Genomic DNA, 26,130 nt, shown 5'->3' on the forward strand with positions numbered 1-26,130 from the left:
AAATCTAAAGTTACAAAGAATGAGCTGTGTGAGTTAAGTGTTATCAAGTGTTATATGTGACAAAAAGAGATTATATGTTTGTAGACAGAATACCAGAAGTCCATGCGTAGGTAAGGCAGAAAGAAATGACAGCTACCTGGGTCAGAGGAGTGCAACTTGACAACCACTGAAGTGATGGCTCACTACATAGCCGTAACTAACCCTCCTGATAACCAGGCGGGCGGTACTAGCAATATAACTCCTTGGTCAATGGCTGCCTACCACCTACTACCTACAAATATATGATAACAATGAAGAAACAACCAGGAAAGTACATGAAGAACTGAAACACTCTCTTCTCAGTGAGATGGTTAAGTTCTGAAAATGGAGGATTTCAATACAACAATATCCACAAAAAAATTCCCCCTTCACCATACACTTTCAAAGACAATGGCACACTTACATTTTAATACTTTGTCATTTTTCTTTTAGCCATCATTACCATCTGAAGACATCTGGGCATGAAACTAGCAAGGTTCCTGAAACATTCTATGACCAAGTTTTGGGATCTCCTAAATAAGGTGAGGTATTGATGACATGTTGCAGAAAGCAACCATATAATCATGCATTCCAAGTGCCCAGTGTGCCTCAAAATCTCATGTGTGCCTACATCTTCTAGCTTCCATGTTATAATTCAAGCTTTCCCCCTCTTAAAAAAGTAAGAGCCAAACATCCTAAAGCACAGTTGGAAAAAATACAGCACCAATATAGAATATTCCCAAAAGGAAGTGGAAACAGAAAGAGTAAAGACAGAACACCATTCTCTCAAGACAGCAAGAGGCACATTGAGGCAAGTTGCTGGTGCTCTCACCGTTAGATAAACTAGTCTCAGTGACCAGATGTAAGATGCTTTCACCCTAGAGTATCATATACTTGTACTGAAAATAAACCTTAGCCATGTAACATCTTTGAAAATAAACAGAGGGGTTAAACAATATTTCTGCAGACACTGTAAAGTGACAGACGGGGGGAATTTGAATTATCATCATGATGTGGAGTTTGGGGGAGAATTTTTCTTAGTTTATACAAGAAAATTTCCAATACCAACACGTTAATGCGCACACTAGATGAAAAGGAATGATACATCAACAATGCTAGAACTTATCTTTGCACATACAAGCATGGATACTGAGAATATCTTATATGATACACCAACTGGAAAAACTGATCATACGATGATGAAGTTTAACCAAATGGTAAATGAGGATATTAAAAGAGCAGAGATGAGTCACGACATAAAGGGGAGATATAAACAAGAAATCTACACAAACTTCAATTTCTATGGTAACAAAGAAATGGAGTTCAGTAGCCAGGACCAGTACTGTGGTGAGGGGTTTTGTGAGCTTACAATGAAGGAGTGGGAATATGGATAACACGAGCCTCAAACATAAAGGGGATGGTAAAAAAAAAAAAAAAATTGTTTAATAAAAGATGTCAAAAATCAAAAGAGCTTTAAGATATACAGTGGTAAAGATATAAACAGTACTCCAGCCAGCCACCATTTGCAAGGCATAAGACAGCAAGATAAAATATGAAAAACAGAAACTTTGACATATCGTGGTCAAGGCAAAACAAAATCCAAGACTTTTCCATAAATTCATCAAAAGTCATTTGTCAGTTATAGAGCACCCAAACAGGCTCAGAAATTCAGAAGGAAGAATTTCAGATGAAATGTAATGATATGTGAGGAACTGAAAAACAAGTTCAAAAGTGTTTTCATGCTTGAAGACACTATAGCTCCAACAACAGTGACATGAAATTGGGAGGAAGTTTAAGAATTCATTGAGACATCTAGAAAAGATATAAAGAGAATACTGAAAGGTGTTGACCCCTACAAGGCTCATGGTCATAATGAAATTTCACCATATGTGCTGATGATGTATGTTAGAATTCAGGATGTTTGGCTCTTACTTTTCTGAGGAGGAGAAAGCCTGAGTGTTCAAGATGTTACTGGTGAGAGGCATTTTACCAAGGAAATGGAAAAGGGAAAATGTCACAGTTATATACTACACATGAAAGGTGACCAGGAACAATCACTGAACTACACACCAGTCTCACTAATGAGTGTGGTGTGTAAAGTTCTGAAAAAGAATTGGAAGTGAAGTAGATGTCTTTCTAAAGAGGAGAAAGTTAGGAAAAAGTCATGTGTAACAAACTTCTTAAAAGTTTGCTACACATGACAATGTTCTACATGGGAGACTGATTAACCCTCTGGGAATGGCTGGTGTGCATATCTGCCCTGACAATTATAATGATTAAGCGTGCCAAATGAGTACATTCCACAATCACCAATAAAAATTTTCCTTTAGCAGCAACATGCATGCATCATCTTTCATTCCTTAAATCCTTACCACACATTCATATGTTGCCATTACTGTAAATGCCATGCATCCACCAGGCTTGAAAGCAGGGTAGGACACTAAAATAAATAAATACATGAATTAATGTTCTCTTGCTACATTATCATTGTTTTCATTAGTTATATCTTATCTATATATAAGTACTCAAGGTCAGAAAATTTATGAACGAGTCCCTACTGGGCCTTCCTGCAGCAGCAGGGAATTCTCGACTCCTTTGAAGTGAGTTCTTTGATAAAACTGTACTCCCAGAAATACAGCCTCCCCTAAGGTGACTTTTCACTCATGGGGAAACCTCAAGCAGGTGACCTCTGGTAAAATCACTAATTATATTTTGCCAACACAATCAGTATTGTATCAACTATCATTATCATTATCATTATTATCATTGATCTATATATAATTACTATATTTTCATTTATTTATTTATTTTGCTTTGTCGCTGTCTCCCGCATTTGCGAGGTAGCGCAAGGAAACAGAAGAAAGAAATGGCCCAACCCACCCCCATACACATGTATATACATACACGTCCACACACGCAAATATACATACCTATACATCTCAATGTACACATATATATACACACACAGACACATACATATATACCAATGCACACAATTCACACTGTCTGCCTTTATTCATTCCCATCACCACCTCGCCACACATGGAATACCATCCCCCTCCCCCCTCATGTGTGCGAGGTAGCGCAAGGAAAAGATAACAAAGGCCCCATTCGTTCACACTCAGTCTCCAGCTGTCATGCACTAATGCCTGAAACCACAGCTCCCTTTCCACATCCAGGCCCCACACAACTTTCCATGGTTTACCCCAGACGCTTCACATGCCCTGATTCAATCCACTGACAGCACGTCAACCTCGGTATACCACATCGATCCAATTCACTCTATTCCTTGCCCGCCTTTCACCCTCCTGGATGTTCAGGCCCCGATCACTCAAAATCTTTTTCACTCCATCTTTCCACCTCCAATTTGGTCTCCCACTTCTCCTCGTTCCCTCCACCTCCGACACATATATCCTCTTGGTCAATCTTTCCTCACTCATTCTCTCCATGTGCCCAAACCATTTCAAAACACCCTCTTCTGCTCTCTCAACCACGCTCTTTTTATTTCCACACATCTCTCTTGCCCTTACATTACTTACTCGATCAAACCACCTCACACCACACATTGTCCTCAAACATCTCATTTCCAGCATATCCACCCTCCTGCGCACAACTCTATCCATAGCCCACGCCTCACAACCATACAACATTGTTGGAACCACTATTCCTTCAAACATACCCATTTTTGCTTTCCAAGATAATGTTCTCGACTTCCACACATTCTTCAAGGCTCCCAGGATTTTCGCCCCCTCCCCCACCCTATTATTCACTTCCGCTTCCATGGTTCCATCCGCTGCCAGATCCACTCCCAGATATCTAAAACACTTTACTTCCTCCAGTTTTTCTCCATTCAAACTTACCTCCCAGTTGACTTGACCCTCAACCCTACTGTACCTAATAACCTTGCTCTTATTCACATTTACTCTTAACTTTCTTCTTTCACACACTTTACCAAACTCAGTCATCAGCTTCTGCAGTTTCTCACATGAATCAGCCATCAGCGCTGTATCATCAGCGAACAACAACTGACTCACTTCCCAAGCTCTCTCATCCACAAAAGACTTCATACTTGCCCCTCTTTCCAAAACTCTTGCATTCACCTCCCTAACAACCCCATCCATAAACAAATTAAACAACCATGGAGACATCACACATCCCTGCCGCAAACCTACATTCACTGAGAACCAATCACTTTCCTCTCTTCCTACACGTACACATGCCTTTCATCCTCGATAAAAACTCTTCACTACTTCTAACAACTTGCCTCCCACACCATATATTCTTAATACCTTCCACAGAGCATCTCTATCAACTCTATCATATGCCTTCTCCAGATCCATAAATGCTACATACAAATCCATTTGATTTTCTAAGTATTTCTCACATACAATCTTCAAAGCAAACACCTGATCCACACATCCTCTCCCACTTCTGAAAACACACTGCTCTTTCCCAATCTGATGCTCTGTACAAGCCTTCACCCTCTCAATCAATACTCTCCCATATAATTTACCAGGAATACTCAGCTTTTTTTTTTTTTTTTTTTGCTTTGTCGGTCTCCCGCGTTTGCGAGGTAGCGCAAGGAAACAGATGAAAGAAATGGCCTAACCCACCCCCATACACATGCATATACATACGTCCACACACGCAAATATACATACCTACACAGCTTTCCATGGTTTACCCCAGACGCTTCACATGCCTTAATTCAATCCACTGACAGCACGTCAACCCCGGTATACCACATCGCTCCAATTCACTCTATTCCTTGCCCTCCTTTCACCCTCCTGCACGTTCAGGCCCCGATCACACAAAATCTTTTTCACTCCATCTTTCCACCTCCAATTTGGTCTCCCTCTTCTCCTCGTTCCCTCCACCTCCGACACATATATCCTCTTGGTCAATCTTTCCTCACTCTTTCTCTCCATGTGACCAAACCATTTCAAAACACCCTCTTCTGCTCTCTCAACCACGCTCTTTTTATTTCCACACATCTCTCTTACCCTTACGTTCGCCAAACTCAATCCAACCCACGCCCCCAAACCAACAAATTGTTGGAACCACTTTTCCTTCAAAAAACCCCATTTTTTGCTTTCCAAATAATTTTCTCGACTTCCACCATTCTTAAAGGGCCCCAGTTTTTCGCCCCCCCCCCACCCAAAATTTTCACTTCCGTTTCCCAGGTTCCATCCGCGCGGATCCACCCCAGATATCAAAAAACCTTTACTTCCTCCATTTTCTCCATTCAAATTTACCCCCCAGTTGATTTAAACCCCACCCTACTGTACCTAAAAACCCTTTTCTTTTTTAAACATTTTACTCTTAATTTTCTTCTTTCCACACTTTCCCAAAACCATCATCGCTTCTGCTTCTCACATGAATCAGCCTTTACGCGTACCATCAGCGAACAACAACGACTCACTTCCCAAGCCCCTTCATCCACAAAAGACTCTACTTGCCCCTCTTATTCTTTTATATCTTTTTATGTTTTTTTTTTTTTATTTTTTACTTTTTTTTACCTGTTTATTAAACTTTTTCATTTTTCCCCTTTTAGATTTTTTTTTATTTTTTTTTTTTTTTTAATTTATTTTTTTGAAACAATGCCTTTTCCCCAATTTATGCCTGTACAAGGCCCCCCACCCTCTCAATCAATACTCTCCCATAAATTTAAACCCGGAATACTCAGCTTTTTTTTTTTTTTTTTTTGCTTTTTCGGTCCTCCCGCGTTTTCGGGGTTAAACGCAAGGAAACAGATAAAGAAATGCCTAACCCACCCCATAAAAACCCTGCATATACATACGTCCACACACCAAATAAACTACCTACACGCTTTCCATTTTACCCCAGACGCTTCACATGGGCCCTTAAAAAAAATCCACTGACAGCAAACCAAACCCCGGTATACCACCGCTCCAATTTACCTATTTCCCTTTCCCTCCCTTCACCCCCCACGTTCAGGCCCCGATCAAAACAAAATCTTTTTCAATCCCTCTTTCCCCCTCCAATTTGGTCCTTACCCTTACGTTACTTACTCGATCAAACCACCTCAAACCACACATTGTCCTCAAACATCTCATTTCCAGCACATCCATCCTCCTGCGCACAACTCTATCCATAGTCCACGCCTCGCAACCATACAACATTGTTGGAACCACTATTCCTTCAAACATACCCATTTTTGCTTTCCGAGATAATGTTCTCGACTTCCACACATTCTTCAAGGCCCCCAGAATTTTCGCCCCCTCCCCCATCCTATGATCCACTTCCGCTTCCATGTTTCCATCCGCTGCCAGATCCACTCCCAGATATCTAAAACACTTCACTTCCTCCAGTTTTTCTCCATTCAAACTCACCTCCCAATTGACTTGACCCTCAACCCTACTGTACCTAATAACCTTGCTCTTATTCACATTTACTCTTAACTTTCTTCTTTCACACACTTTACCAAACTCAGTCACCAGCTTCTGCAGTTTCTCACATGAATCAGCCACCAGCGCTGTATCATCAGCGAACAACAACTGACTCACTTCCCAAGCTCTCTCATCCCCAACAGACATCATACTTGACCCTCTTTCCAAAACTCTTGCATTCACCTCCCTAACAACCCCATCCATAAACAAATTAAACAACCATGGAGACATCACACACCCCTGCCGCAAACCTACATTCACTGAGAACCAATCACTTTCCTCTCTTCCTACACGTACACATGCCTTACATCCTCGATAAAAACTTTTCACTGCTTCTAACAACTTGCCTCCCACACCATATATTCTTAATACCTTCCACAGAGCATCTCTATCAACTCTATCATATGCCTTCTCCAGATCCATAAATGCTACATACAAATCCATTTGCTTTTCTAAGTATTTCTCACATACATTCTTCAAAGCAAACACCTGATCCACACATCCTCTACCACTTCTGAAACCACACTGCTCTTCCCCAATCTGATGCTCTGTACATGCCTTCACCCTCTCAATCAATACCCTCCCATATAATTTACCAGGAATACTCAACAAACTTATACCTCTGTAATTTGAGCACTCACTCTTATCCCCTTTGCCTTTGTACAATGGCACTATGCACGCATTCCGCCAATCCTCAGGCACCTCATCATGAGTCATACATACATTAAATAACCTTACCAACCAGTCAACAATACAGTCACCCCCTTTTTTAATAAATTCCACTGCAATACCATCAAAACCTGCTGCCTTGCCGGCTTTCATCTTCCACAAAGCTTTCACTACCTCTTCTCTGTTTACCAAATCATTTTCCCTAACCCTCGCACTTTGCACACCACCTCAACCAAAACACCCTATATCTGCCACTCTATCATCAAACACATTCAACAAACCTTCAAAATACTCACTCCATCTCCTTCTCACATCACCACTACTTGTTATCACCTCCCCATTTGCGCCCTTCACTGAAGTTCCCATTTGCTCCCTTGTCTTACGCACTTTATTTACCTCCTTCCAGAACATCTTTTTATTCTCCCTAAAAATTCAATGATACTCTCTCACCCCAACTCTCATTTGCCCTTTTTTTCACCTCTTGCACCTTTCTCTTGACCTCCTGTCTCTTTCTTTTATACGTCTCCCACTCAATTTCAACAAACTTATACCTCCATAATTTGAGCACTCACTCTTATCCCCTTTGCCTTTGTACAATGGCACTATGCATGCATTCCGCCAATCCTCAGGCACCTCACCATGAGTCATACATACATTAAATAACCTTACCAACCAGCCAACAATACAGTCACCCCCACTGCAATACCATCCAAACCTGCTGCCTTGCCGGCTTTCATCTTCCACAAAGCTTTTACTACCTCTTCTCTGTTTACCAAATCATTTTCCCTAACCCTCTCACTTTGCACACCACCTCGACCAAGACACCCTATATCTGCCACATTTAACAAACCTTTAAAATACTCACTCCATCTCCTTCTCACATCACCACTACTTGTTATCACCTCCCCATTTGCGCCCTTCACTGAAGTTCCCATTTGCTCCCTTGTCTTACGCACTTTATTTACCTCCTTCCAGAACATCTTTTTTATTATATTTTTTATTATACTTTGTCGCTGTCTCCCGCGTTTGCAAGGTAGCGCAAGGAAACAGACGAAAGAAATGGCCCAACCCCTCCCATACGTCCACACACGCAAATATACATACCTACACAGCTTTCCATGGTTTACCCCAGATGCTTCACATGCCTTGATTCAATCCACTGACAGCACGTCAACCCCGGTATACCACATCGCTCCAATTCACTCTATTCCTTGCCCTCCTTTCACCCTCCTGCATTTTCAGGCCCCGATCACACAAAATCTTTTGCACTCCATCTTTCCACCTCCAATTTGGTCTCCCTCTTCTCCTCGTTCCCTCCACCTCCGACACATATATCCTCTTGGTCAATCTTTCCTCACTCATTCTCTCCATGTGCCCAAACCACTTCAAAACACCCTCTTCTGCTCTCTCAACCACGCTCTTTTTATTTCCACACATCTCTCTTACCCTTACGTTACTCACTCGATCAAACCACCTCACACCACACATTGTCCTCAAACATCTCATTTCCAGCACATCCATCCTCCTGCGCACAACTCTATCCATAGCCCACGCCTCGCAACCATACAACATTGTTGGAACCACTATTCCTTCAAACAGACCCATTTTTGCTTTCCGAGATAATGTTCTCGACTTCCACACATTCTTCAAGGCCCCCAGAATTTTCGCCCCCTCCCCCACCCTATGATCCACTTCCGCTTCCATGGTTCCATCCGCTGCCAGATCCACTCCCAGATATCTAAAACACTTCACTTCCTCCAGTTTTTCTCCATTCAAACTCACCTCCCAATTGACTTGACCCTCAACCCTACTGTACCTAATAACCTTGCTCTTATTCACATTTACTCTTAACTTTCTTCTTCCACACACTTTACCAAACTCAGTCACCAGCTTCTGCAGTTTCTCACATGAATCAGCCACCAGCGCTGTATCATCAGCGAACAACATCTTTTTATTCTCCCTAAAATTTAATGATACTCTTTCACCCCAACTCTCATTTGCCCTCTTTTTTTAATTACTATATATCTATATATAATTACCCAAGGCCAGAAAATTTATGAACGAGTCCCTGCTGGGCCTTCCTGCAGCAGCAGGGAATTCTTTACTCCTTTGAAGTGAGTTCTTTGATAAGACTGTACTCCCAGAAATACAGCCTCCCCTAAGGTGACTTTTCACTCATGGGGAAACCTCAAGCAGGTGGACTCTGGTAAAATCACTAATAATACTTTGCCAACATAATCAGTATTGTATTAACTATCATTATCATTATTATCATTATTATTATCATTATCATTATTATTAACATCATTGATCACCATTTCCCGCATCAGCAAGGTAGCGCCAGGAAACATGAAAAAAGACCTATCCACTCATTTACACGCATATATACATACATGCTCGTACATATACATATCAACATATACATATATGTATACTTATGCATACATGGCCATATACATACATACACATGTACATATTCATACTCGCTTGCCTCCATCCATCCACAGCACCACCTCGCCCCACAGGAAACAGCATCTCCACCTCCTGCGTCCGTGAGGTAGCACCAGGAAAAAAGACAAAAAAGGCCACAATCACTAACTCTCCGTCTCTAGCTGTCATGTGTAATGCACCAAAACCACAAACAACTCCCTATCCACATCCAGGCCCCACAGATCTTTCCATGGTTTACCCCAGAGTTTCACATTGCTTGGCTCAGTCCACTGACAGCACCATCCCAGTATACCACATCGTTCCAGTTCACTCTATTCCTATCATGTCTCTCACCCTCCTGCATGTTCAGGCCACAACAGCTCAAAATATTTTTCACTCCATCCTTCAACCTCGAATTGGGTCTCACACTTCTCCTTGTCCCCTCACTTCTTGACAAATATATCCTATATGTCAACCTTTCTTCACTCATTCTCTCCATATGATTTGATATACCAATAAAAGTTTGACATTTTGTTATAAGCCATTAAAATGTATGTACATGACAGAGTTTATCATCACTTTCCCAATTTTTTCAATACACAGTTCATTTCAACAATGTTTTGCAAGTATGTTTTTCTGTTTAAAAGCAGTTTATGGAAGTTATAGTATACTCTGACAATCATGTTTTATATCCTCTTATAGGCACGTGTGCCTGTGGCGATTGCTGGTTTGTATAGAAACACAGTATATTGTTTACATTCAGTAAGTTGCGTGGCTCTTCTATAAAGTTGGGACATTTAACTCGTGTTTTCCCTAAAAATTTGCTGTATCTCAGAATTTTTTGTCATATTTGGATAACATATCAAAAGTCCATATATGAAAAAGCAATGAAAAATGTGATATTACGAATTTCATTTTTTAGCTGAATAAATGACACATTTTGGAGAGAGGCAAGAAAATCTGGACCACCAGACAGAAATGTGAGGAAAACTCCTTTGATGAACAGAAGATTAAGCTAGTGGAAGGGAAAAGAGGATGCACGTAAGAGGAGCCTTCTCCAATTGCATCAAGGTATCTAGCCGAATGCCACAAGGTTCTAGTCTGGGACCATTACTCTTCTTGATCTATGTAAATGACTTAAGTTATGAACTCCTACTTGAATAAATATGCAAATGATAAAAAGGTCATGAGTGAAGTGAAAAGTGAGAAGGATTGCATTAACTTACAAGAGGACTTATACAGACTCTAAGTTTAGTCTCAGATATGGGTAATGAAATTTAACCTGGGCAAATGTATTGAATACAGAACAGGGTGAAAAAAAGTCTAAATATTATCATCATCTAGCACGGAATAAGCTTCAGGATTCTATGTGTGATCACTTTTTCCACCCGGTGTATCATATATGACGTTCCAGATTTTCCTGCTACTATGTGTGAAGAAAAAATCAACTAAAGAAGGTGTACTGTCCTTTATGCTGCTAGTGTGCACAATGACATGCCAATACATAAAATTTTCTTACACACACCCTCAGAACTTATGTATCCATGCCTCTGTCTTCACAATATCCCACTTAACTGAAATACCCCAACATATGAACTTTAGGGAAAATGGTTTGGTAAACAGAGAAGAGGTAGTGAAAGCTTTGCGGAAGATGAAAGCCGGCAAGGCAGCAGGTTTGGATGGTATTGCAGTGGAATTTATTAAAAAAGGGGGTGACTGTATTGTTGACTGGTTGGTAAGGTTATTTAATGTATGTATGACTCATGGTGAGGTGCCTGAGGATTGGCGGAATGCGTGCATAGTGCCATTGTACAAAGGCAAAGGGGATAAGAGTGAGTGCTCAAATTACAGAGGTATAAGTTTGTTGAGTTTTCCTGGTAAATTATATGGGAGGGTATTGATTGAGAGGGTGAAGGCATGTACAGAGCATCAGATTGGGGAAGAGCAGTGTGGTTTCAGAAGTGGTAGAGGATGTGTGGATCAGGTGTTTGCTTTGAAGAATGTATGAGAGAAATACTTAGAAAAGCAAATGGATTTGTATGTAGCATTTATGGATCTGGAGAAGGCATATGATAGAGTTGATAGAGATGCTCTGTGGAAGGTATTAAGAATATATGGTGTGGGAGGAAAGTTGTTAGAAGCAGTGAAAAGTTTTTATCGAGGATGTAAGGCATGTGTACATGTAGGAAGAGAGGAAAGTGATTGGTTCTCAGTGAATGTAGGTTTGCGGCAGGAGTGTGTGATGCCTCCATGGTTGTTTAATTGGTTTATGGATGGGGTTGTTAGGGAGGTAAATGGAAGAGTTTTGGAAAGAGGGGCAAGTATGAAGTCTGTTGGGGATGAGAGAGCTTGGGAAGTGAGTCAGTTGTTGTTCGCTGATGATACAGCGCTGGTGGCTGATTCATGTGAGAAACTGCAGAAGCTGGTGACTGAGTTTGGTAAAGTGTGTGGAAGAAGAAAGTTAAGAGTAAATGTGAATAAGAGCAAGGTTATTAGGTACAGTAGGGTTGAGGGTCAAGTCAACTGGGAGGTGAGTTTGAATGGAGAAAAACTGGAGGAAGTGAAGTGTTTTAGATATCTGGGAGTGGATCTGGCAGCGGATGGAACCATGGAAGCGGAAGTGGATCATAGGGTGGGGGAGGGGGCGAAAATTCTGGGGGCCTTGAAGAATGTGTGGAAGTCGAGAACATTATCTCGGAAAGCAAAAATGGGTCTGTTTGAAGGAATAGTGGTTCCAACAATGTTGTATGGTTGCGAGGCGTGGGCTATGGATAGAGTTGTGCGCAGGAGGATGGATGTGCTGGAAATGAGATGTTTGAGGACAATGTGTGGTGTGAGGTGGTTTGATCGAGTGAGTAACGTAAGGGTAAGAGAGATGTGTGGAAATAAAAAGAGCGTGGTTGAGAGAGCAGAAGAGGGTGTTTTGAAGTGGTTTGGGCACATGGAGAGAATGAGTGAGGAAAGATTGACCAAGAGGATATATGTGTCAGAGGTGGAGGGAACGAGGAGAAGAGGGAGACCAAATTGGAGGTGGAAAGATGGAGTGAAAAAGATTTTGTGTGATCGGGGCCTGAACATGCAGGAGGGTGAAAGGAGGGCAAGGAATAGAGTGAATTGGAGCGACGTAGTATACCGGGGTTGATGTGCTGTCAGTGGATTGAATCAAGGCATGTGAAGCGTCTGGGGTAAACCATGGAAAGCTGTGTAGGTATGTATATTTGCGTGTGTGGACGTATGTATATACATGTGTATGGGGGGGGGTTGGGCCATTTCTTTCGTCTGTTTCCTTGCGCTACCTCGCAAACGCGGGAGACAGCGACAAAGTATAATAAAAAAATAAAAATACTACAAGTTCTCACCGGTTTGAACATTTCAAGAAAAGAGCTAATTCTAACACATGGCATAGCAGTAACATGGATGATAGTGATAATACATGTCCAGAAATGCTCAACAATCCTCCCTCCAACAATTACTCAACAAATCCACCATAAATGAAACTTTTAATAAGCTTGAGTTAAGGTTCATGAAGGGAATCAAAATGAGGGATGCCTACTTATATAAAACAACTAAGTTTAAGAACTACTTACCACAGGTTTAATTCCATTAATTTAAATGATATCTAATGAAAACTTATCAAGAAAAATGATGAAGGCTTAAGGTGATAGCAGACATAGATATAGCCAGGTGTTTCTTAACAGTAAGAAATCTCCAAAGCAACTTTAATTTCAAAGTTATTGTGACAGCCGTCTGTACTTCCCTCAGTACTTCATTTCTCTCTGTACTTCCCTCTGTATTTCACTTCTCCGAGTATCAATATTCTTGACAGACATACGGAAATGCCTAAATATTGGGGTTGGGAAAAAATAGGCAAAAGTGAGAACAAACAGTTTCGAGTAATTATGATGGTTGAAGCTTGGATCTGTTTACCAGCTGACCTCCAGTGGATGACACATTTTGCCATGGCATTATCACAAAATGCTCAGGTAAAAAGATGACAGAAAACATCCTGAAAAATTCTGTTGGTAAAGGAAAAAAAATTCTACACACAGAATACATGGAGAATATTTTTCAAATGTCACAACTACAAGGTCATACATGTTGCTATCTAAGCTCATATCCCCATTCTCAACAGCCTTTAGTGCAAAACATTACTATTCAATCCTGCAGAAAATGGACCCACTGATGACCTCCACCCATATGGACAAGGCTCTTCTTACATGCGTCTTTTGTTCCCTTCCATTAAGATCTTTTTTCATCAATTGAAGGACTTCCCCCCTTATTCCTGCCTGGGATTCCAGCTTTTTAATCATGCACTATAAATGCTTTCTGGCAGTCTAGTTTCAATTTTCCAAGCCTTTCCTTCATCTAATACAGAGGTCACTCTCTCTCAGAAGTCTATGAGGTTTGTTGCACATGACCTTCTTTCCCTAAAACTATGTTGCCTCTCATTTAGGTAATTTCTCCTCTATTGAAAGTCATCCATTTGTTTTCTAATTAACTTTACCAGTACCTTACGGGCAACATTCAGTCAAGGAAATTGGTCTGTGATTCACAGCCTTTTCCCAGTCTCTCTATATCTAGACGGGTATGACATTTGCTCTTTTCCACTCCCTTGGCACTTTGCTTTTCTCTACCAACATCATGGACAGTATTTCAAGAGGTCTGACTATTGCATCTATACACATCTTCAGCTGATTAAATTTCATCAGGACTATGTATGAGCTGTGTATGGGTCATGACCTTTTAGAATTGTTAATGCCTTTACTCAATATCTCAATGTCTTATATAGCATCCTTCCAATCCCATCTCACCAGTGATGGGGCTATAGTATAGAGTCTTCCACTGTGATTATACTCTTGAACATGTTATTCATTTCCTAACATATCCTTACATCATCCTCAATCATTTTTCTCTCTTAATCCCTTAATCTGATTAGCTGCTCTTTCAATGACAAACTACTTTTGACAAATTTATGAAAAAGTTTTAGATTTTCACCTGACTTATCCACAATATCATTTTCAAAATTTCTCTGTTCCTCCTTTCTTATTCCATCACACTAATTCCTTGCTCTATTATACTTTGCATAAGCTGGCTGGCTAGAGTATTACTATAATTACCTACTTGTACTTTATGGGGAAGGAATTTTACATTCATGGGGTCCCAACTCTTGAACATTCACTACATGATATCTCAGTGGGGTAGATATAATCTGACCAAGTTTAATGCCTCTAAGACCGTGTCTACCCATCTCTCTATTGACAACTCCTCACAATTCTCATCTCTCCTCTCATGGTTCTGTAATTCCACCTCTTGACACAGTGAACATATTCTGTATTACTGTAACATCCATTCTTTCTTTGAAACCCCATACTGCAGAAATTGCTGTTTAAATAATGAAATCTCTTTTCTTCTGAACAGCTGTTTTGTTCATACAAAGGCTTGATTCATCCTTGTATGGAGTACTGCTCTAACATCTGGGGTGGATCTAGCTCTGCATCCTTATTTGCAAGAGTTGAGTCCAAAGCAATATGACATAAACTTTCCTTTGCTAACTTTAAAACCTGACCTGCTTGCCCTTCACTGCAGTGTTGATTCACTTCTAAATCCATCTTTCTTACTCTCCTCCAGACCTTCTCTAGTATTTCTTTGTGTTTCTTTAGGTGTAGTGACCAAACTTTAGAAGCACATCCTAGTTTAGGCCTTTCTGTACAAGAACAGCTTGTTAAACATTTCCATTTCATTCTCCGTTTACTCAAAAGGTTATCTGGTATTTGCCAGTAGACAGTTAGTCTCCTTTATTATTCTCCTAACATGGGACTCTTCGGTAAGTTTGGTGATATGGAAGGAGAGATAACGGAGAGGGAAGTACAGGGCAGAAGAGTCATACGAGAATAATGAAGGGTAGATGTGTAATTACTGAAAAGAAGAGAGGATTAAGGGAGAAAGCAAAGTCCTCCCAATCCTGACCTATGCAGTTGAAACATGGGCATGGAATGAACCACAGGTCAAAAATCCAGGTGTGTAAATGAGCTATTTGAAAGGAGCATGTGGTATAACTAGATGAAATGAAGAAAAAGATGAAGAAGTGTATGAAAAATGTGGCATGGCAGGGAATGCAAAGGGAGTGAATTATGGTGCAGTAGAGTAGGTGAAACATAATACTTTGAGATGGTTTAGGAAGTAGAAAGTGCAAGACTAGGATTTTAAAAGGAGCTTGTATGATAGCACAATTAAGGGGGTTGGTGTGAGAGGAAGACTACCTGTGACATGAGGAAACACAGTGGAAGAATACTGAAGGGAGAGAAATGATTGAAGAAAACTTGGAATACTGCATGCGAGGGAGGCATGTAAGAACACAGAAAAGTGGAGACTCCTTTACCATGGCCATCTTACAACCTTCTTAGCATGTTTCTAACTTCATTTCATGTTATGTTCCCTGAGTGCTCTTTCCCAAAATCTCTCAAAAAACTGCTCACTGTCCATGTCATCAATCTATTTCAAATGCTTAAAGGTTGTGATCAGGTCATCCCTGTGTATGTAAGAAAGAGTGTGTGAGGTGATACATCATCAAACAATTGAATAATCAAGGATATTTTTCTATGCTCTACGGCTACATAACCAGCATTCCATCAAGACATCAAATTTAGTTTCCGGATAAATTTTTCAAAAAAGAAAGAAAAATGGTTCCCTATGAGTTACTGAAGGTGTCTCAGCATAAAATCAATGACAGAGGTGCCCTTAAGTAGGTTATGCAAAAAAAATAGTATGAAATACTATTTGTGGATTAACCAGTCTTCACTTCAAATTACAGCAAAAACTTTTTTAAACATGATGTCATTCTTACAAGAGTAGGTTGCAAATCATGCCACTCCTATACCCTTAAACTTACAAAACAAACAAGTGTTAAGAAATACAATATTAGCAGCAAGATTAACTATCCAGTTTCATTCCTATCTTCACAGAGATAATGAGGACTACGTTTTTTTCATTTACAAAATTTTCACTGGGTCCCAGATATATCAAAGAGATTTCAATGAATACAAAACAATGATAAAATACAACTTTACCAGAAAGTATTCTTGTTCCCATCCTCTCAGCATAGTCCTTTGAAAACCATACTTTGAGTTCACATTGTGCTGGTATTTCCTGAAAAGAGGAATAAATGGTAAAAAATTAAAAACAATGTTTTCCCTCAGTAAGAAAAACTAAACCTGATATATATACAAAACACCTATACAAATGCTCCCTGAAATACATCATACTTATGTTCCAACCAACTGGTTGGATCTCAAAATGGACATAAGTCGGATGTATGTCAGCATGGCATGTAGAATTCCTATACCAATACAGCATTCTTTTATCCTACTCAATTTCTACCAGGATCGTCTTATTTCTATTAACCAGCTTTATCATACGGTTCTGAAGTTTCTTTTCATCCTTAATTCAAGATTCTACAGTTCACAGATTGATTCATCCAACTTTCATTGAACTTTTCAGCAGCTCCTTCGTCAGTACATGCTGCTTCACCTGTGACTCGAATATTGTGCAAACTATATCTTCTTTCAAATCAACTGAACCATGACCTGCTGTGAAGTTCTCGATGTAATCCTCTCTGGCTCATTCCTTCAGTGTCTCAAAAAGATTTCTAGCCTTCACCTGATCAATGTTTCCCTCATTAGAGAGGTAGTGCCAGGATCAGATGAAGAATAGGTGCAACTGCTTACATCCATTCTCTTCCTGCCATGTAAAACATTGAAACCAATGTTTGCTATCCACAACCAGGCATCAAACACCTTTCTTTGGTTAACACAAGGATGCTTCACTTGCCCTGGTTCAGTTTACCAACAGTACATCAACTCATGTACACCACCTTGTTCCAATTCACTCTATCCTGTGTACATTTTTCACCTTCCTGCATGTACATGATCACTCAAAATCTTTTTCATTACATCCCTCCAATTTGGTCTTGTTCTCCTTGTCCCTTCCACTTGACACATAAATAATCTCATTGTCAACTTTTCCCCTCATTCTTTCCATTCATGTCCAAACACTTCAGTATAAAATGTGGTCAAAGTCATTCACAATGGCTTCAACTCCAAAACAAACTCCACAACTGGGTTCCCAAGGGGTAGTTCTTTCTCTAACACTCTTTAATCTTTTCCAACATGACCTTCCATTACCTTAGGCAAACCTCAACATGAAAGTCCCTCTGTATGCAGACGTTCACAATCACATGACAACACTCTGACACCAGAGTAGCAACACCAAACATGCATCCCTACATTATGCAATTACAATAATGGCTCACCCAGAAAAGAACATCAGCACATCCACATAAGCCTTCAATCACTCTTTTAACCCCAAGCAGTCATGAATCCAGCTCATGTCCTTCAGTCAACATGAGTGGACACTCTCCCTCTGAACAAAACACCAACCATTTTAGTCATCATAAATGACACACAATATTCACTCCCCACACTAACAACATCAACACAAAAGCAGCACACAAAGTTGATACCCTCAAAATACTAATTGGTACTAGATTTGAACAAGAAAAAGGGTTACTCAACACCCTATACAAACAATTCATCTGCTCCAGTGTAAATTAAGTCTCACACAGGTCATAAAGTGTTAGAGATGTGTAAGCATCTATGTGCACAGAATGCAGGACAATTGAGTAGTAAGCACTTGGTGTTTTCCTTAGCGTGGCTGCAACATGGGCAAGAAAGGTCTTGGGATATGTTGAAACAATATTTGTAGTGCTGTAGTGATGGGTGATGTCCAGAGTGTATGCAGGAGAATATGACCTTTGTGTCTCTTGGGAGGTTGGTTTCAGATGGGTGTGTCTGGTAGGTTGGAGTTTAAGGCTGGGTTTGGATATCATTTGCTTAATGCCTGTTGGGTTACTTAAGATTGTGCATGTTTTATCTGGATTATAATTGCTGGGGGAGGGGGGATCTGTGAGTAAAGATTAATGGAGTGTGAGGCAGGGATAAGCTTTTTCTTTCTACTTGGGGTTGGTGATTTCTCTATATAGATTGGTTTAGGTGGGAAAGAGTTAGTGGTGTTACATAAAACTGAGTGCTGAGCATGTCAAGGTGAGACTGTATTGGGATCTTTGTTTCCTTGTGAACATGCTGAGTGTCTGTGGTTTCCATTCAGCCAGTGATTGTTCTGAGTGTACTATTTTCTTTGGTATCTAGCTTTGTTGCACAAGTAAAATGTCTTCAGTTTGGTATGGTCAGGATCATACAAATGCCAAACTAGCAATTTTCCAAAGTATAGATATTACTGGGGCCCCTTGTTTAACATTTTGGATGCATTCCTAAAAACTGTAACAGGGAGTGAAACTGCTTTAAACAAAGCCAACTTTACCAAAGATTTAATTCTATAAAGTGGGGACATGTTCCTTGGGTATATTTCTGGAAACATTACCTCATATATGCTGTTCTAAATGTTACTTCAAAAAATTTAAGATTACCAGGGGACAGCAAAAACAAAGCACCTTTCTGATATCATTATGATATCATTCACTAATGTGTTACTTTATCACATTACTTGTTATCCACTATCTTATACCATATTTAATTTACACATCTCAGTTATGGCACTAGATGCTACGCACATCCTATTCATCTCATTAGGGGTATTTCATACTTGATCGCTGTCTCCTACATCAGTGAGGTAGCCTCAGGAACCAGACAAACAGACTCATCCACTCATATATACATATACACACATACATGTATGTATACATATATAAAAATACATACATACACATACACAAACAAATGTGAAGCGTCTGGGGTAAACCATGGAAAGTTCTGTGGGGCCTGGTTGTGGAAAGGGAGCTGTGGTTTCGGTGCATTATTACATGACAGCTAGAGACTGAGGGTGAACGAATGGGGCCTTTGTTGTCTTTTCCTAGCACCACCTGGCACGCATGAGGGGGAAGGGGGTTGTTATTCCATGTGTGGCGAGGTGGCGATGGGAATGAATAAAGGCAGACAGTATGAATTACGTATATGTGTATATATGTATGTGTCTGTGTGTGTATATATATGTATACGTTGCGATGTAGAGGTATGTATATTTGCATGTGTGGACGTGTATGTATATACATGTGTATGTGAGTGGGTTGGGCCATTCTTTAGTCTGTTTCTTTGCGCTACCTCGCTAACGCAGGAGACAGCGACAAAGCAAAACAAATAAATTTTTTTTTTTTATATATATATATATATATATATATATATATTTTTTTTTTTTTTTGTCGCTGTCTCCCGCGTTTGCGAGGTAGCGCAAGGAAACAGACGAAAGAAATGGCCCAACCCACCCCCATACACATGCCTTGATTCAATCCACTGACAGCACGTCAACCCCGGTATACCACATCGCTCCAATTCACTCTATTCTTTGCCCTCCTTTCACCCTCCTGCATGTTCAGGCCCCGATCACACAAAATCTTTTTCACTCCATCTTTCCACCTCCAATTTGGTCTCCCTCTTCTCCTCATTCCCTCCACCTCCAACACATATATCCTCTTGGTCAATCTTTCCTCACTCATTCTCTCCATGTGACCAAACCATTTCAAAACACCCTCTTCTGCTCTCTCAACCACACTCTTTTTATTTCCACACATCTCTCTTACCCTTACGTTACTTACTCGATCAAACCACCTCACACCACACACTGTCCTCAAACATCTCATTTCCAGCACATCCATCCTCCTGCACACAACTCTATCCATAGTCCACGCCTCGCAACCATACAACATTGTTGGAACCACTATTCCTTCAAACATATCCATTTTTGCTTTCCGAGATAATGTTCTCGACTTCCACACATTCTTCAAGGCTCCCAGAATTTTCGCCCCCTCCCCCACCCTATGATCCACTTCCGCTTCCATGGTTCCATCCGCTGCCACATCCACTCCCAGATATCTAAAACACTTTACTTCCTCCAGTTTTTCTCCATTCAAACTCACCTCCCAATTGAATTGACCCTCACCCCTACTGTACCTAATAACCTTGCTCTTATTCACATTTACTCTTAACTTTCTTCTTCCACACACTTTACCAAACTCAGTCACCAGCTTCTGCAGTTTCTCACATGAATCAGCCACCAGCGCTGTATCATCAGCGAACAACAACTGACTCACTTCCCAAGCTCTCTCATCCCCAACAGACTTCATACTTGCCCCTCTTTCCAAAACTCTTGCATTCACCTCCCTAACAACCCCATCCATAAACAAATTAAACAACCATGGAGACATCACACACCCCTGCCGCAAACCTACATTCACTGAGAACCAATCACTTTCCTCTCTTCCTACACGTACACATGCCTTACATCCTCGATAAAAACTTTTCACTGCTTCTAACAACTTGCCTCCCACACCATATATTCTTAATACCTTCCACAGAGCATCTCTATCAACTCTATCATATGCCTTCTCCAGATCCATAAATGCTACATATAAATCCATTTGCTTTTCTAAGTATTTCTCACATACATTCTTCAAAGCAAACACCTGATCCACACATCCTCTACCACTTCTGAAACCACACTGCTCTTCCCCAATCTGATGCTCTGTACATGCCTTCACCCTCTCAATCAATATCCTCCCATATAATTTACCAGGAATACTCAACAAACTTATACCTCTGTAATTTGAGCACTCACTCTTATCCCCTTTGCCTTTGTACAATGGCACTATGCACGCATTCCGCCAATCCTCAGGCACCTCACCATGAGTCATACATACATTAAATAACCTTACCAACCAGTCAACAATACAGTCACCCCCTTTTTTAATAAATTCCACTGCAATACCATCCAAACCTGCTGCCTTGCCGGCTTTCATCTTCCGCAAAGCTTTTACTACCTCTTCTCTGTTTACCAAATCATTTTCCCTAACCCTCGCACTTTGCACACCACCTCGACCAAAACACCCTATATCTTCCACTCTATCATCAAACACATTCAACAAACCTTCAAAATACTCACTCCATCTCCTTCTCACATCACCACTACTTGTTATCACCTCCCCATTTGCGCCCTTCACTGAAGTTCCCATTTGCTCCCTTGTCTTACGCACTTTATTTACCTCCTTCCAGAACATCTTTTTATTATCCCTAAAATTTAATGATACTCTCTCACCCCAACTCTCATTTGCCCTTTTTTTCACCTCTTGCACCTTTCTCTTGACCTCCTGTCTCTTTCTTTTATACATCTCCCACTCAATTTCATTTTTTCCCTGCAAAAATCGTCCAAATGCCTCTCTCTTCTCTTTCACTAATACTCTTACTTCTTCATCCCACCACTCACTACCCTTTCTAATTAACCCACCTCCCACTCTTCTCATGCCACAAGCATCTTTTGTGCAATCCATCACTGATTCCCTAAATACATCCCATTCCTCCCCCACTCCCCTTACTTCCATTGTTCTCACCTTTTTCCATTCTGTACTCAGTCTCTCCTGGTACTTCCTCACACAAGTCTCCTTCCCAAGCTCACTTACTCTCACCACCCTCTTCACCCCAACATTCACTCTTCTTTTCTGAAAACCCATACAAATCTTCACCTTAGCCTCCACAAGATAATGATCAGACATCCCTCCAGTTGCACCTCTCAGCACATTAACATCCAAAAGTCTCTCTTTCGCGCGCCTGTCAATTAACACGTAATCCAATAACGCTCTCTGGCCATCTCTCCTACTTACATAAGTATACTTATGTATATCTCGCTTTTTAAACCAGGTATTCCCAATCATCAGTCCTTTTTCAGCACACAAATCTACAAGCTCTTCACCATTTCCATTTACAACACTGAACACCCCATGTATACCAATTATTCCCTCAACTGCCACATTACTCACCTTTGCATTCAAATCACCCATCACTATAACCCGGTCTCGTGCATCAAAACCACTAACACACTCATTCAGCTGCTCCCAAAACACTTGCCTCTCATGATCTTTCTTCTCATGCCCAGGTGCATATGCACCAATAATCACCCATCTCTCTCCATCAACTTTCAGTTTTACCCATATTAATCGAGAATTTACTTTCTTACATTCTATCACATACTCCCACAACTCCTGTTTCAGGAGTATTGCTACTCCTTCCCTTGCTCTTGTCTTCTCACTAACCCCTGACTTTACTCCCAAGACATTCCCAAACCACTCTTCCCCTTTACCCTTGAGCTTCGTTTCACTCAGAGCCAAAACATCCAGGTTCCTTTCCTCAAACATACTACCTATCTCTCCTTTTTTCACATCTTGGTTACATCCACACACATTTAGGCACCCCAATCTGAGCCTTCGAGGAGGATGAGCACTCCCCGCGTGACTCCTTCTGTTTCCCATTTTAGAAAGTCAAAAAATACAAGGAGGGGAGGATTTCTGGCCCCCCGCTCCCGTCCCCTCTAGTCGCTTTCTACGACACGCGAGGAATGCGTGGGAAGTATTCTTTCACCCCTATCCCCAGGGATAATATATACATATATATATACATATACATATATATACACACACACACACATACATACGCACATATACACACACACACACACACATACATATATATATACATATGAAAAATGTAAGAAACAATTTAGAAACTGAAACTTCTAGCTTGAAATGAAATGAAAAAATGGATGTCACATAATGGTTCAACCTCTGGCTATGGAAAAAGGAAATGTATAATTTATTTACACAAACGTCAATAGTAGTTCTCATCAATTTGACCACTGTATCAATAATTCTTGGAAAGAGGGGCAAGTATGAAGTCTGTTGGGGATGAGAGAGCTTGGGAAGTGAGTCAGTTGTTGTTCGCTGATGATATAGCCCTGGTGGCTGATTCATGCGAGAAACTGCAGAAGCTGGTGACTGAGTTTGGTAAAGTGTGTGAAAGAAGAAAGTTAAGAGTAAATGTGAATAAGAGCAAGGTTATTAGGTACAGTAGGGTTGAGGGTCAAGTCAATTGGGAGGTAAGTTTGAATGGAGAAAAACTGGAGGAGGTAAAGTGTTTTAGATATCTGGGAGTGGATCTGGCAGCGGATGGAACCATGGAAGCGGAAGTGGATCATAGGGTGGGGGAGGGGGCGAAAATCCTGGGAGCCTTGAAGAATGTGTGGAAGTCGAGAACATTATCTCGGAAAGCAAAAATGGCTATGTTTGAAGGAATAGTGGTTCCAACAATGTTGTATGGTTGCGAGGCGTGGGCTATGGATAGAGTTGTGCGCAGGAGGATGGATGTGCTGGAAATGAGATTTTTGAGGACAATGTGTGGTGTGAGGTGGTTTGATCGAGTAAGTAACGTAAGGGTAAGAGAGATGTGTGGAAATAAAAAGAGCGTGGTTGAGAGAGCAGAAGAGGGTGTTTTGAAATGGTTTGGGCACATGGAGAGAATGAGTGAGGAAAGATTGACCAAGAGGATATATGTGTTGGAGGTGGAGGGAACGAGGAGAAGTGGGAGACCAAATTGGAGGTGGAAAGATGGAGTGAAAAAGATTTTGTGTGATCGGGGCCTGAACATGCAGGAGGGTGAAAGGAGGGCAAGGTATAGAGTGAATTGGATCGATGTGGTATACCGGGGTTGACGTGCTGTCAGTGGATTGAATGAGGGCATGTGAAGCGTCTGGGGTAAACCATGGAAAGCTGTGTAGGTATGTATATTTGCATGTGTGGACGTATGTATATACATGTGTATGGGGGTGGGTTGGGCCATTTCTTTCGTCTGTTTCCTTGCGCTACCTCGCAAACGCGGGAGACAGCGAAAAAAGAAAACAAAATATATATAATTCTTTTATACTATTTGCCATTTCCCGCATTAGTGAGGTAGCGTTTAGAAAAGAGGACTGAACCTTTGAGGGAATATCCTCATTAGGTCCCCTTCTCTGCCAAATCCACTTCCAGATATCAAAAACACTTCACTTACTCCAGTTTTTCTCCATTCAAACTTACCTCCCAGTTGACTTGTCCCTCAACCCTACTTTACCTAATAACCTTGCTCTTATTCACATTTACTCTCCGCTTTCTTCTTTCACACACTTTACCAAACTCAGTCACCAGCTTCTGCAGTTCCTCACCCGAATCAGCCACCAGCACTGTATCATCAGCGAACAACAACTGACTCACTTCCCATGCTCTCTCATCCAGAACAGACTGCATTCTTGCCCCTCTTTGCAATTATATATATATATATATATATATATATATATATATATATATATATATATATATATATATATATAGAAGTATAAAAGAAAGAGACAGGTCAAGAGAAAGGTGCAAGAGGAGAAAAAAAGGGCAAATGAGAGTTGGGGTGAGAGACTATCAGTAAATTTTAGGGAGAATAAAAAGATGTTCTGGAAGGAGGTAAATAGGGTGCGTAAGACAAGGGAGCAAATGGGAACTTCAGTGAAGGGCGTAAATGGGGAGGTGATAACAAGTAGCGGTGATGTGAGAAGGAGATGGAATGAGTATTTTGAAGGTTTGTTGAATGTGTCTGATGACAGAGTGGCAGATATAGGGTGTTTTGGTCGAGGTGGTGTGCAAAGTGAGAGGGTTAGGGAAAATGATTTGGTAAACAGAGAAGAGGTAGTAAAAGCTTTGCGGAAGATGAAAGCCGGCAAGGCAGCAGGTTTGGATGGTATTGCAGTGGAATTTATTAAAAAAGGGGGTGACTGTATTGTTGACTGGTTGGTAAGGTTATTTAATGTATGTATGACTCATGGTGAGGTGCCTGAGGATTGGCGGAATGCGTGCATAGTGCCATTGTACAAAGGCAAAGGGGATAAGAGTGAGTGCTCAAATTACAGAGGTATAAGTTTGTTGAGTATTCCTGGTAAATTATATGGGAGGGTATTGATTGAGAGGGTGAAGGCATGTACAGAGCATCAGATTGGGGAAGAGCAGTGCGGTTTCAGAAGTGGTAGAGGATGTGTGGATCAGGTGTTTGCTTTGAAGAATGTATGTGAGAAATACTTAGAAAAGCAAATGGATTTGTATGTAGCATTTATGGATCTGGAGAAGGCATATGATAGAGTTGATAGAGATGCTCTGTGGAAGGTATTAAGAATATATGGTGTGGGAGGCAAGTTGTTAGAAGCAGTGAAAAGTTTTTATCGAGGATGTAAGGCATGTGTACATGTAGGAAGAGAGGAAAGTGATTGGTTCTCAGTGAATGTAGGTTTGCGGCAGGGGTGTGTGATGTCTCCATGGTTGTTTAATTTGTTTATGGATGGGGTTGTTAGGTAGGTAAATGCAAGAGTCCTGGAAAGAGGGGCAAGTATGAAGTCTGTTGGGGATGAGAGAGCTTGGGAAGTGAGTCAGTTGTTGTTCGCTGATGATACAGCGCTGGTGGCTGATTCATGTGAGAAACTGCAGAAGCTGGTGACTGAGTTTGGTAAAGTGTGTGGAAGAAGAAAGTTAAGAGTAAATGTGAATAAGAGCAAGGTTATTAGGTACAGTAGGGGTGAGGGTCAAGTCAATTGGGAGGTGAGTTTGAATGGAGAAAAACTGGAGGAAGTGAAGTGTTTTAGATATCTGGGAGTGGATCTGTCAGCGGATGGAACCATGGAAGCGGAAGTGGATCATAGG

The 26,130-nt window shown here is 40.8% G+C and overlaps 1 protein-coding gene across 10 annotated transcripts in view; it reads right to left on the minus strand.

Annotated features, from left to right (window-relative positions):
- The window catches only part of LOC139766865 (uncharacterized), a 163,997-nt gene that overhangs the window by 15,175 nt on the left and 122,692 nt on the right, over positions 1 to 26,130 (minus strand). For all 10 annotated transcript variants that reach the window (XM_071695864.1, XM_071695865.1, XM_071695868.1 and 7 more), the window contains one exon: positions 16,595 to 16,673. In XM_071695864.1, the coding sequence (XP_071551965.1) occupies positions 16,595 to 16,673 (79 nt within the window). The remainder of the gene's footprint in view (positions 1 to 16,594; positions 16,674 to 26,130) is intronic.

This window comes from Panulirus ornatus, chromosome 58 (genome assembly GCF_036320965.1).
Source record: "Panulirus ornatus isolate Po-2019 chromosome 58, ASM3632096v1, whole genome shotgun sequence".
In the NCBI taxonomy this organism is placed as follows: domain Eukaryota; kingdom Metazoa; phylum Arthropoda; class Malacostraca; order Decapoda; family Palinuridae; genus Panulirus; species Panulirus ornatus.